Raw genomic sequence first — 13,262 nt, forward strand, 5'->3', positions numbered from 1 at the left:
GAGCCATCCCCGGCCGGGCTTGATGGGCGAGTGTCCCCAGCCGCGGGGCACATTTGTGACATTTGTGGCCAGCAGCCCCGCAGCGCCGGGCACCGCTCGGTGTCGCCTGGCGCTAAGAGGGGACATTTCAGGTGGCACTCCCCTCTCTCCGTCTCCTCGTGGCTGGAAAGGGCTGGGATCACCGTGTCCTATCGAGGGGACACAAATGATAGGGGCACTGCCGACCCCTCGCAGGTGATGCAGCACACTGTGGCAGAGGGCACTCCTGGTGACACCGACGATTGTCCCCAGTGCTGGGGACCCCCCACAAGCTCCCCAGCCCGCAGCCAGCCGTGGGGGGAGCTGATCCTGAGCTGCTCCGGCGCCGCCTTGACCCCGGGCCAGGCTCCTGGACGGGAGGCCACCGCCCTGGTCCTTTAAAATCCATTTCCCCCCCCACCCACCCGTAGCGTGACTGCGAGTGACCAGGACGGCCCTCCCGGGTCTGGCCGGAGCCCCTTCGCACGCGATGTCCCTAATGCCACCTCTGGGACCCCCCGGCGGGGCGGGACCCCCTGGCCTATCTCCCACCTCGGAGCGGCTGGGCTGGGAACAAGGATGAGGGCGGAGGGGACAGATTTTTGGGAGCGGGCTGGTCCCCATTGTCCTCCCTGCAGGGCAGGACCTGGCCTGTCACCCCGCGGGGAGCGGGGCTGGGGGCTGCGAACTCTGCCTGAGCCCCCCTTCGGACACGGAACATCCGCCCCGGCGTGCCCGCCTCCCCGCGGCTGCACCCCTGTGCCCCATCCCAGCCCCACTTCGCCCCTCGGGTGGCCCTGTCCCCAGGGGACAGAGGTGACAGAGGGCACGGCGGCTTCTCACGCGAACCTGGACAATCTTTAACCGGGCCGGGGCAGCCAGGGCCGTGACCCCCGGGGCTGCCCCGCCGCCCACGTCCCCGCGGGGTCCCTGTGGAGCGGTCCTGCAGCGCGGGGTGGGGGGACACGCACGGAGCCGGTGGCCGCCGCTCTGCTCTGCCGGGCACACCGGCGGCGGGACGGGCACAGCCCCCGCGGGGGTGCGCGATCGCCGAAGCCCCGCGGCGGGCGATCCGCGCTCGTCCCCACGTGTTCGCGGAGCCCCGAGGGGACTGAATCCCCCAGTCCCCCCTCGCCCGGCCCGCACCGCTCCGCCCGGGGCGCTTTTCCCACGCTCCCGCTGTCCCCGCGGCTCCGCACACCGCGGATGTCCCGGCGCTGCGGGCACCGGTGCGGGGGGCGCGGGAGTGGCTGTATGGAACCCTCGGGGTCTAGGGGCGAGCAGGGCGGCCGGGGCGGCCCCCGGGGGGGTCCTGGGGAGCAGCGGGGCGCGGGACCGGCGCCTTTAAGATCCTGCCGGTAGCGTGACTGGAGTGACCGGGGCGGTGCGGGTTTGCCCAAACATCCCGCCCTCTTCGCACGCGATGCCCGCCCCGGGCTGGAACCCACGGGCGGCACCGACACCCCCCCCCACCCCCGCACCCCACGCCACGATTTAGCGGGACCCCCCCCTCCCTTCCCCAGCCCTCCCCCCGCCCGCCCGCCTCGCATCCTCCCCCCGGGGATGAGCGGGGGTCCCGCACCCCACGCGTGGGGGGAGCCCCTGGGAAAGGGTGGGGGGGGTGTGTGGGGGGGGTCCGAGGAGTTCTTGGGGAGTTGGGGTCACGTGGCGGGAGGCGGCCTGGCCAATCAGCGCGCGGGGCGATGCATATAAAGCAGGAGCCGCGGGCAGCGGGCACCTGCCGCGGGATCGGGCCCCTCCCGCCGCTCCGCACCGCTCCCGCCGAGGTGAGTACCGGAGAGCCCCGCGGGCTGGGGGGATCTTCTAGCACCTCCGAGGCATCCCCGGGTGATGGACAGCCCCGCCGTGGGTTCTCCTGACTTTCCAACTCCAGCAGCATCCTCCCCCCCCCCAACCTGCTGGAAGGGGTTTTGGGGGTCCCCGGGGGTAGTGCTCCCCTCACGGGTCTGCCGAGGGTGGGAAGGGGTCCCAGCTGGGCTGCACCCGCTGCGGTTCAAAGTCCCCATAGTCCCCCGGAATCTCCCTGCAGGTGTCCCGTGGGTGGCTGTGGCACCCTGCCAAACCCAAGGGAAGGAGGGATTTGACAGCCAACTGCCTCCCAGCCCTGCTCGGGGTTTTCAGATGGATTTCGTTCTGTGAGGTGCTGAGAGTTGGACTCGGTGATTCTCAGGAGTCCCTTCCAAGTTGAGGGACTCTGTGATTCCGTGTTTTCTGACAGAGCTGGGAGCAGGGTGCACTCATCCTGCTGCCCCCACTGCAGGCAGGGTTATTTTTCATACCACGGATCGTTGGGACGATCCCTGGCACTGCTGTGTTTCATGTGCTGGTGAGCGGTGGCTCGGTGACTCAAATCAGGATCAGCTCTCCTCTAGCCAAGTGCTCTGGAAAAAAACTTTGAGGAGGAAGGAAAGGTCCTGTGATTAAGAGAGCACCTTTGCTTCCCTGGCACGTAGACAAAAAAAATGGGGGACCCATTCCTTCCACTCCTGGCTAGCAAAAGCCTGCTTTTTAGTGTGAGGAGTTTCCTAAAGTGCAGCAACTCGGATGACAGGTGAAGCCCAGCACTGGTCCTGTCCTGTGCTGTCGCTGCTCCATGTGTCTCAGCCTAGAGACCAGCCCCAGCTCCTAACGCATCTTTGGTTCATTCCTGAGGGTTCTGCGTGCCAGTCTAAGGGTCTGCTGCAGGGAAAGGGGTGCCACAAAGTCTCTGACGGCTCGAGGTCCCCCTTAAAGTATGGGTGGGTGCCTTTGGACCACTGACAGCTCTGCAGCCTGTGCCGCTGGAACCCCCCAGTGCTGCAGGGGCAGCTCCATCCCCTGAGCTGCTTAAGGGCTGCCGCTCCGTGTCCCTGTCCGGGGCACCAGCAGCGCTCAGCCCCCGCTGCTCGCGGCTCTTGCGGTCACTCCGCTCCCCTCCTTTAGGGCTGCCCGGTGGCGGCGGTGATGCTGAAGGCTGCCATGTGGCCGGCGGGGAGCCCCGGCGCGGTGTCGGCCAGCGAGGTGCTGCTGGTGGCCGCCACGTTCTGCCTGGTGTTCCTGGTGCTGCAGCGGCTGCGGCAGGCCGTGCCCGAGGGGCTGCGGAGGCCGCCGGGCCCGCGGGGCTATCCCGTGCTGGGCAACGTGCTGGAGCTGCGCAAGGACACGCACCTGGCGCTGACGCGGCTGAGCCGGCGCTACGGGGACGTGATGGAGGTGCGCATCGGCACCCGGCCCGTGCTGGTGCTCAGCGGGCTGGACACCATCCGGCAAGCCCTGGTCAAGCAAGGAGAGGACTTCATGGGGCGCCCCGACCTCTACAGCTTCCACTACATCTCCAACGGGCAGAGCCTGGCGTTCAGCCCCGACTCCGGGGAGGTGTGGAAGGCGCGCAGGAAGCTGGCCCAGAGCGCCCTGAAGAGCTTCTCCATCGCCCCCAGCCCCACGCTGTCCTCCAGCTGCCTGCTGGAGGAGCACGTCTCCAAGGAGGCCGAGTACCTGGTCACCAAGTTCCTGCAGCTGATGGAGGAGGAGAAGAGGTTCGACCTTAACCAGTACCTGGTGGTGTCGGTGGCCAACGTCATCTGTGCCATGTGCTTCGGCAAGCGCTACGAGCACGAGGACCGGGAGCTGCTCAGCCTGGTGAACCTGGGCAACGAATTTGGGGAGGTGGCCGGGAGCGGCCACCCCGCCGACTTCATCCCCGTGCTGCGCTACCTCCCCAGCCGCACCATGGAGCTCTTCAAGGACATCAACCGGCGCTTCAATGCCTTCGTGCAGAAAATTGTGCAGGAGCATTACAGCAGCTTTGACAAGGTAAGGGCTTGGATGCTCTGGGATGTGGTTGGAGATGCTTGCAAGTGTCCCCTGCTGCTGGTTTTTGGCTTCCTTTTTCTTCCTCTGTCAAGGCTGGGATTGAAGGCACTTGAGACGATGGTTCACGTTCGGGCTCTGGTGTTTATTATTTCTTATCAATGTTACAGCCTCACAGCCCTGAGTTCTGCAGCCTTTTATTAACAAGGCACAAAATGGCCAACTATCTCTTGTTACAAGGTCTTTTAAGGCTAAACTATCCAATTAAGAAATGACACCTAATTACAAAATACCCCCCCCAAACTCGTGAAGAAGAAGAAGGTAAAGAAGAGCAATCAGCCTCCGCCCTAAAACCTCCATCTTGCTCTATATATATTACTACATTCTAAAACCCCAAACTCTACGTTTTCCACCCTGTGACATTACACACTTCTAATCAACTATCCCAGTGCCATCAATCAATTTTGGAAGCCTTCCCCACGGCCTCGGGTCAAATGCAGAGCTCTCCTGCCAGTCAGAGTCTGTCAGGACAGAAATTCTGAAATTCTCAGCATCCAGAGCTCCAACCCTCTGCCTTGCCCAGCGAAGCCCCTTGGAGACCTCTGAGCTGCGGTGATCCCCTCCCGAGCCATTTGAGGCAGGTTTCCCTATCCCTGTGTGTCCATGGTGTCCCTGAGCCACCAGCTCCTGAAAGGTGGCTGTGCTCAGGTGAGGTTGGGCTCTTTCTCCAGGCAGCACTGACAGAACCAGAGGACTCAGTCTCAAGCTGTACCAAGGAAAATATACGTTGGGTATTAGGAAAAAGGTTTTCACTGAAAGAGTCATGAAGTTCTGGAATGGCCTGCCCATGGAGGTGGTGGAGTCCCCATCCCTGGGTGTGTTTAACAAGGCCTGGATGTGGCACTGGGTGCCAGGGTTCAGTTGGGGTGTTGGGGCTGGGTTGGACTCGATGATCTCTTCCAACCTGGTCATTCTGTGAATTTGGTGGGTTCTTCCCCAGGAGCACATCCGGGACATCACGGACTCGCTGATCGGGCACTGCCAGGAGAAGAGCGTCGGGGAGGACGCCCATGTCCAGCTCTCCAATGAGAAGATCATCCACATCGTCAACGACCTCTTTGGGGCAGGTGGGAACGATTCTGAGGGCACCATTCGATCTTTGGGACGAATCCCAAAGCTGGATGCTGGGTGGGGACATGGAGCTGCTGGCTGGACACCTTGGCCACCTTTGGGTGTGTGGAGCTGCTGTTGGGCGCTCTCCTGAGCACTTTTTGGTGGCAGCTGGTGGGGGGACAAACATCCAGAGCGGTGGAACCTGAAACACCCACTCACCTGTCCTCTTGTGGTCACTAAATGCCTCCTCCACACCCATCCAGGCTTTGACACGGTGGCAACTGCCCTGTCCTGGAGCCTCATGTACGTTGCCTTGTACCCCGACGTCCAGAGGAAGATCCAGGAAGAGCTGGGTGAGTCCATGAACCACATCCCTCTGGGGCCCAAAGCTCTCTGCTCAGCCCTGATCCTCACCCTCTTCCTGATCCACCTCCCCCAGACCGGACCATCGGGCGGGAGAGGCGGCCGCGGCTGTCGGACCGGGGCTCGCTGCCCTACACGGAAGCCTTTATCCTGGAGATGTTCAGGCATTCCTCCTTCCTGCCCTTCACCATCCCACACAGGTATGGGCTGGAGTGGCTGACACCTGGTTTGGGTTTTTGGAAGGGAGCTGATCCCTGTAAGGGGGAAATATTTCAGCTTGTTGCCCTTCTGGGGTTGAATCCTTTGTTTTGAGGGTGGTTTCACCCCACAAACCTTTGCTGGCAGAACACCTCTGGGTTTATATTTCTTCTTGCCTTGGGAGGAACCACATCACAACTCCTCTGGAATGAGCTGTGAAGTGAAACTGGAATTTTTCTGCTGGAGGAAAGTGAAACCAAGACTATTAAACCTCCCGAATACAATCTGGGGTATTTCCCAGCCAGTCCTAAGGGCACAAATTGGGCTTTCAAGATGAAACCCCTGCAGGACTCGCCTGGCTTTGACTTGTCAGGAGCTGTGGGTCTCCTCTAACTTCTCTTTCCACCCGTGTTCCCTTCAGCACAACAAAAGCCACGGTGCTGAACGGCTTCTACATCCCCAAGGACACCTGCGTGTTCATCAACCAGTGGCAAGTGAACCACGATGAGTGAGTATCCCAAACCCTCCCTGCTCATCCAGGCTGCCCTGGCTGCTCTTGGCGTTCAGATCACGCCGACCCTCGTGCCAAAAAACGACTGGATTGTGTACAAAAGGGCAGATTGGACCAAAAAAAAATGGTGTGGGTTTGATGCTGAGCCCAGCCTTGGCTCTGCTGGGCGTGGAGCTGCTCCAGCTTGACTCGGCCCCCGGTTCAGCAGCTCCCCAGCACCAGGGATTGCCTGATTTATGTGGAAGCTCAGGCTGCTGGATAGCCAGGAACCAGCAAATCCTGCTGCCAAGCAGATCCTGTGACCCGAGCTGACGGCTCTGGATGTGCTCAGTGGGAGTTGCTCGCTGCCCTTTTTCAGGGAGAAAACCGTGGTGACGTGACCCCGTTAAACCCGATGGGCTCGTGCTGTGGCTGCTGACTGTCAGCTTTGGGAATGAGGGGGGGACTGGAAAGCAGAGCCCCATCCTGCCCCTCCACTGCTTCCCAGCACAGACATTCCAGCAGGGAGTCAGCTAAGGCTTGGTACAGGAGGGGGTTCCCCGATGGGCTGTTTTGGATCAAAGCTCAAGATGTTTGTATCCAAACACCCCAAGAGGGCAGAAACATTCTGATATCGCTCCTGCGTGAGTGTGGGATGGGAATGCTGTCCTTAGGGCAGAGAGGATTCCACGTATCCCAGCTGAGACACTGTTAAATCCCACCTGGCACCTTCCAGCAGCTGCACTGGGACAGACTGGGAAGTCCTGCTGAGAGAGTTGATAAAGGGAAAACCCCCTGATCCCCATTTTTCCTGTTTGAAGGGCTGCTGGCTGATCCCAGTGCTGAAGCTGCAGGTTCTCTGGCTGCTGGGATTAAATGGATGGAATTAAATCCATCTCCGATGTCTGCCTGGGCAAACACAGCCCGAGCCTGGAACAGAGGTTTCAAAGGGCTGAGCTGATGGAGTCTGACACGGACACGGTGTTGTAGATCAGGGCCAGAGCTTGCCAGGGGCAGTTTTGGACGGTGGAGTGAGGCAGCGCTGCCAAGCTCCTCTCTGCAAGGAGGGCTTTTGGTCACTGACCCCGTTGCAGGGGGTCAAAACTGTCACGATGCCGAAGGGCTGGAACCCTCTGCTCTGGAGCTGGGATCTGGGACACCTCAGAGCCCCTGCCAGGGCCTGAAGGGGCTCCAGGAGAGCTGGAGAGGGACTGGGGACAAGGGATGGAAGGACAGGACACAGGGAATGACTTCCCACTGCCAGAGGGCAGGGATGGATGGGATACTGGGGAGAAATTCCTGGCTGAGACGGTGGGCAAGCCCTGGCACAGGGTGCCCAGAGCAGCTGTGGCTGCCCCTGGATCCCTGGCAGTGCCCAAGTCTGGACTGGACAGAGCTTGGAGCACCCTGGGATGGTGGAAGGTGTCCCTGCCATGGCAGGGGGTGGCACTGGACGAGCCGTTATGTCCCCAAACCACCCGCTCAGGAGTGTCCCCTCTGTGTCCCAGGACCCTTTGGAAGGAGCCCTCAGCCTTCAAGCCCGAGCGGTTCCTGAGCCCGGCGGGGACGGAGCTGAGCCGGACGGAGAGCGAGAAGGTGCTGTCTTTCGGGCTGGGCAAGCGGCGCTGCATCGGCGAGACCATCGGCCGCTGGGAGATCTTCCTCTTCCTCACCACGCTGCTGCAGCAGCTGCGGTTCAGCCTGCGGCCCGGGGAGCACGTGGACATCACCCCCCAGTACGGGCTGACCATGAAGTACAAGAAGTGCGAGGCCTTCCAGATCCAGCAGCGTTTCCCCGTCGGGGGCTCGCTGTGAGCTGCCGCCGCAGGGCATCGGACGCTCGGCCCCTCGCCGTGCTGCTCCTCTGGAGGGTGGTTCCTCTCCTGGGGGTGGCAGCTGGGCTTTGTGGGGCTCTTCCCAGCCCCTGGAGCCAGCTCCATCAGCCCTTCCCACATGGATGTTCCTCAGAGGTCTCTTGGAGAGGCCCAGCCCGTGGTGGGGAGGGGGATGCTGGAGGGTGGTGGGATGTTCTCCACCCGCCACAGACAGCTCCCTCCATCCAAATACAAATAAACCTGCAGGTTCCTCTCGGAGCATCCTGCCCACGGGGTGAAATCCTCATTTCCAGCTCCTTGTGCCACTGGGATTGGGGTCTTCACAAAGGTTCTGGAGCCTTCAGCAGCGCCCACCTCGAGGGGACCCATCCTGGGTGCACCCACACACCCGAATTCCTTGAATGTGAACTCATGGAGTGAATTCCTGGGTGTTCCTACTGATTAAAAAAAAATCCACCAGCAGAGCTGCTCACAAATTGAGATTTTAGATCAATCCTACCATGGAGCCTCCTGGAAAATCTCAAAGGACTGGGGAAAAGGGACAGGGAACTGTAGGACACTCCTGGCTTCAGACTAACTCTGCATTTGCTGCCTTTTTTAATATCAGAGGGTTTTTTTTTTTTCTTTATCAAGCAATAGATTTTTGTATCCAGTTAAGGAGCAAGGCTTTCAGGATTGCAGGAGGTGCCTTTTGCTGTGCTCAGCTTTAACCAGCGGGAAGGTGAAGCCTCATGGCAGATGGAGCAGCAATTCCTGCCTGTTTGTGCCTGTTTGGAATGCAGCCGTGCGCTGGGATGGAAACCACACCATATTTCTAACTCAATAAATACTTACATGAACATCTCTTAAGTCTCTTTCTGATCTTATTCCACTGGGAAATGATTTTTTTTGGGGGGAAAAACACCCTATGCCGCTCTATCAGCCTTAAAAATCTGAGTTGGTGTGTTGGATTGGGGTTTTTCCTGTGGGAAATGAGTGGGCTGTGACTCCAGTGACACTGGGGGAATATTTTCATCCCAAAGGGAGCTGATTCTGGTCTTTCTCCCGTGTAAAGGCAGAAAGGTGATGCCAAGCTCTGGGTCAGTTCAGGGCTTCACTAAAAATCGGGAGTAACTTTCTATCCCTGAAAAACTGGAACCAATAGGTCAGACCCAGCCGTTCAGGGAGCCATCCCTGTGGGATGGTTCATCCCCACCGCAGAGCATCATAAAATCCAAAGCTTTGCACGATTTCCCTTAAAAACAAACAAAAAAGGTGCTAAACGTGAATTTCCCATGGAAATAAGAAGGGATCTAGGGAAAGGTGGGGTCTGTTCATCCCTGAGGAGGTCCCTGCAGGCTCTGCCCTCCAGGGCTCCCAGCCCCAGCGCAGGTCAGAGCTGTTGTTAATTTGGGTGTGGTGGAGTGGGAAGGTGCCGTGGAACGGAGCAGCCTTGGGAGGGGATGGGGAGATGGACTTGATGGAGGGGATGGAGGGATGAAAAGGTGACAGGGGTGATGGAGGTGTGAGGGAGGGGATGGAGATGATGGAAGGGCTGGAGATCATGAAGGGATGGTGTGATGGAGATGATGAAGGGATGGAGATGATAGAGGGATGGAGGGATGGAGATGATGGAAGGGAGGGTGGGATGGAGATGGTGGGAAGATGGAGATCATGAAGGGATGGTGTGATGGAGATTATGAAGGGATGGAGATGATGGAAGGGAGGGTGTGATGGAAATGATGGAGGGATGGAGATGATGGAAGGGAGCGTGTGATGGAAATGATGGAGGGATGGAGATGATGGAAGGGCTGGAGATGATGGAGGGATGGTGTGGTGGAGATGATGAAGGGATGGAGATGATGGTGTGATGGAGATGATGGAGGGGATGGAGATGGTGGGGGGATTGAGGTGATGGAAGGGATGGAGATGATGGAGGGATGGTGTGATAGAGATGATGGAGGGATGGAGATGATGGTGTGATGGAGATGATGGAAGGGATGGAGATGATGGTGTGATGGAGATGATGGAAGGGATGGAGATGATGGAGGGATGGTGTGATGGAAATTATGGAGGGGATTGAGGTGATGGAGGGATGGTGTGTTGGAGATGATGGAGGGATGGAGATGATGGAAGAGAGGGTGTGATGGAGATGGTGGGAAGATGGAGATCATGAAGGAATAGTGTGATGGAGATGATGGAAGGGATGGAGATGATGGAAGAGCTGGAGATGATGGAAGGGCTGGAGATGATGAAGGGATGGTGTGATGGAGATGATGGAAGGGCTGGAGGTGATGGAAGGGATGGTGTGAGGGAGATGAAGAGATGGAGATGATGGAGGGATGGAAGGGATGGTGTGCTGAAGATGATGGAGGGGATGGTGTGATGGAGATGATGGAGGGGATTGAGGTGATGGAGGGATGGTGTGATGGAGGGGATGGTATGAAGGAGGGGTGAGGGGATGGAAGGGCTGGAGATGATGAAGGGATGGAAATGATGGAAGGGAGGCTGTGCTGGAGATGATGGTGTGATGGAGATGATGGAAGGGCTGGAGATAATGGAAGGGAGGGTGGGATGGAGATGATGGGGGGGGATTGAGGTGATGGAGGGGATGGTGGGATGGAGATGATGAAGGGATGGAGATGATGGAGGGATGGTGTGATGGAAATGATGGAGGGATGGAGATGATGGAAGGGAGGGTAGGATGGAGATGATGGGGGGGATTGAGGTGATGGGGGAATGGTGTGATGGAGATGATGGAAGGGATGGTGTGAGGGAGATGATGGTGTGATGGAGATGATGGAAGGGCTGGAGATGATGGAAGGGAGAGTGTGATGGAGATAATGGTGGGATGGAGATGATGGTCTGATGGAGATTATGGAGGGGATGGAGATGATGGGAGGGTGTGATGGAGATGATGGAGGGGAAGGAGATTGTGCAAAATGCATATTTTATGGCTCTACGCGGTTAGTTACTATATGTGTTATGTTATATTGATGAACTGTGCTGTATTAACATTTTAAGAGTATGGTAAATGTAGCTTTGTAGTTAAAAGGAAGCTCGAGTAGTTGAAATAGAAACAACGTATCTGGGTTTTTTTTTAAGGAATGAGACACTCTCTTCGAGGTAACCATCACAGAGCACATAAATCTTCCAGAGAAGAGGAATTTACGGTTTCCTTATATCAGAAGAAGCTAATTTCTTCAGGCCTTGCTCAGACTCGAAGACGCCGTGGGGATTAAAGGAAACGGGTGACACACAGCAGAGTTTCTTGTTTTAAATAGAACGTATGCATAACTGACGGGGCGCACCCCCGGATTGGGGTGACCCCAAGGGGTGGAAAAGTCTCTCCTCCAACCCGAGCCTTCAAAGAAAGTCTTCAGCCGTCCTGTCTCAAGGCAGTTTATTGCATGTTATCTAAAAGATTTTCTTCCTGAACTGCTGTGGTCCATTCAGCAGGTCAGACAGAGGCACACACACACACTGACACTGTCTCTGCCACCCTCTGACTGCCCCGGGGGCTGGTGCCATCTTTTATATCACACAGTACGTGTGAAATGTTTATGGCTTTTCCCCAATGCCTATCACCTATATTGAACAGTGACTTTCTACTCTGAACCAATCTGGGAGTGCCAACATCACCAAGAACATGGGGGTTAGGAAGGAGAAAGAAGGAGGACGCCCAAATCCCTCCATCTCAGAACCTCTGTGTCACCAGATGACACAAGGGAAAACGACGCACCACAGCCTTGGTCACGATGAAGAGACCAATTTATTTTCTCTGACTCCAATCTTTTATAGTTCTCAAAAGGTGCCAGTGGATTGGAGGGTGAACGTGCCACCTCTCCAACGACACTGGACAAACTACCTGTACATCAAATTTCTCCGCCTCTATGAAGGAGTGCAAAACAACAGGTTGTTTACAGAAAGTTGTGGGGAAAGTTCTCTACAAGAATGGAAACTCAGAAGGCTTTTTATCAAGAAAAATCTTGATAATCAGGGCGACACCTCTGACCCCCATGTACAAAACTCTGTACAAGGCCTAAACCCCCCCTGTACAGCACTCAAAGATTCTTCCTTTCCCTTTGTGGCTACCTCTGCTATAATATCTAAACTTTTGTGATTTCTTGTTCTCCCAGCAACGTTGGGGGGCCCGAGAGCATCGGGGCGTCCGAGGTTCTTTGCTTTTTATTGTCCTGTGATTGTCCTGACTCGAAATTTTATTCCTAATTACTAATAATTACTATTACACTCTAACTGTGTTGCTATTTTTTGTGGCCGTTTCATTATCGTGAAACTTTTAACATTTTGAAAACCAAGTGATCGGCGCTTTTCACAGAGATGGCGGAGGGATGGAAGGGATGGTGGGCTGGAGGGATGGAGGGAGAGAGGTGACAGGTGTGTGACACAGGTGTGTGACACAGGTGTGTGACAGGTGTGTGACACAGGTGTGACACAGGTGTGTGACACAGGTGTGTGACAGGTGTGTGACACAGGTGTGTGACACAGGTGTGACACAGATGTGTGACACAGGTGTGTGACACAGGGGTGTGACACAGGGGTGTGACACAGGTGTGTGACACAGGGGTGTGACACAGGTATGACACAGGTGTGTGACACAGGTGTGACACAGGTATGACACAGGGGTGTGACACAGATGTGTGACAGGTGTGTGACAGGTGTGTGACAGGTGTGTGACACAGGGGTGTGACACAGGTGTGTGACACAGGTGTGACACAGGTATGACACAGGTGTGTGACACAGGTGTGTGACACAGGTATGACACAGGGGTGTGACACAGGTGTGTGACACAGGTGTGACACAGGTATGACACAGGGGTGTGACACAGGTGTGTGACAGGTGTGTGACACAGGGGTGTGACAGGTGTGTGACACAGGGGTATGACACAGGTGTGTGACACAGGGGTGTGACAGGTGTGTGACACAGGGGTATGACACAGGTGTGTGACACAGGTGTGTGACAGGTGTGTGACAGGTGTGTGACAGGTGTGTGACACAGGGGTGTGACACAGGTGTGTGACACAGGTGTGTGACACAGGTGTGTGACAGGTGTGTGACAGGTGTGTGACACAGGTGTGTGACACAGGTGTGTGACACAGGTGTGTGACACAGGGGTGTGACACAGGTATGACACAGATGTGTGACACAGGTGTGTGACAGGTGTGTGACACAGGGGTGTGACACAGGTATGACACAGGGATGTGACACAGGTGTGTGACACAGGTGTGACACAGGGGTGTGACACAGGGGTGTGACACAGGTATGACACAGGGGTGTGACACAGGTGTGTGACACAGGTGTATGACACAGGTGTGTGACACAGGTGTGTGACACAGGTGTGTGACACAGGTGTGTGACAGGTGTGTGACACAGGGGTGTGACACAGGTGTGTGACACAGGTGTGTGACACAGGGGTGTGACACAGGGGTGTGACAC

General features: G+C 57.1%; 1 protein-coding gene across 2 annotated transcripts; it reads left to right on the plus strand.

Moving 5' to 3' along the window:
- The first annotated feature begins 1,772 nt into the window (after nt 1–1,772).
- Nucleotides 1,773–8,655, plus strand: LOC128813540 (cytochrome P450 1A4). 2 transcript variants are annotated; one of them, XM_053988751.1, is made up of 7 exons: nt 1,773–1,805; nt 2,962–3,831; nt 4,829–4,955; nt 5,205–5,294; nt 5,381–5,504; nt 5,924–6,010; nt 7,501–8,655. In XM_053988751.1, exons 2-7 carry the CDS (start codon nt 2,983–2,985, stop codon nt 7,805–7,807), a joined length of 1,584 nt encoding a protein of 527 aa, XP_053844726.1. In that variant the 5' UTR covers nt 1,773–1,805; nt 2,962–2,982; the 3' UTR covers nt 7,808–8,655. The 2 variants fall into 2 exon arrangements, with proteins under 2 accessions (XP_053844726.1, XP_053844728.1); XM_053988753.1 differs by lacking the exon at nt 1,773–1,805 and adding an exon at nt 2,741–2,771.
- The last annotated feature ends 4,607 nt before the right edge of the window (nt 8,656–13,262 follow it).

This window comes from Vidua macroura, chromosome 12 (genome assembly GCF_024509145.1).
Source record: "Vidua macroura isolate BioBank_ID:100142 chromosome 12, ASM2450914v1, whole genome shotgun sequence".
Taxonomy (NCBI): Eukaryota; Metazoa; Chordata; class Aves; order Passeriformes; family Viduidae; genus Vidua; species Vidua macroura.

Excerpts from the sequence above, each read along its gene's own strand:
- LOC128813540 (XM_053988751.1), top strand. The coding sequence starts at position 2,983 with ATGCTGAAGGCTGCCATGTGGCCGGCGGGGAGCCCCGGCGCGGTGTCG. Across the intron at positions 4,956-5,204 it reads CAACGACCTCTTTGGGGCAG|GCTTTGACACGGTGGCAACT; the intron begins GTGGGAACGATT and ends ACACCCATCCAG. Across the intron at positions 5,295-5,380 it reads GAAGATCCAGGAAGAGCTGG|ACCGGACCATCGGGCGGGAG; the intron begins GTGAGTCCATGA and ends CACCTCCCCCAG.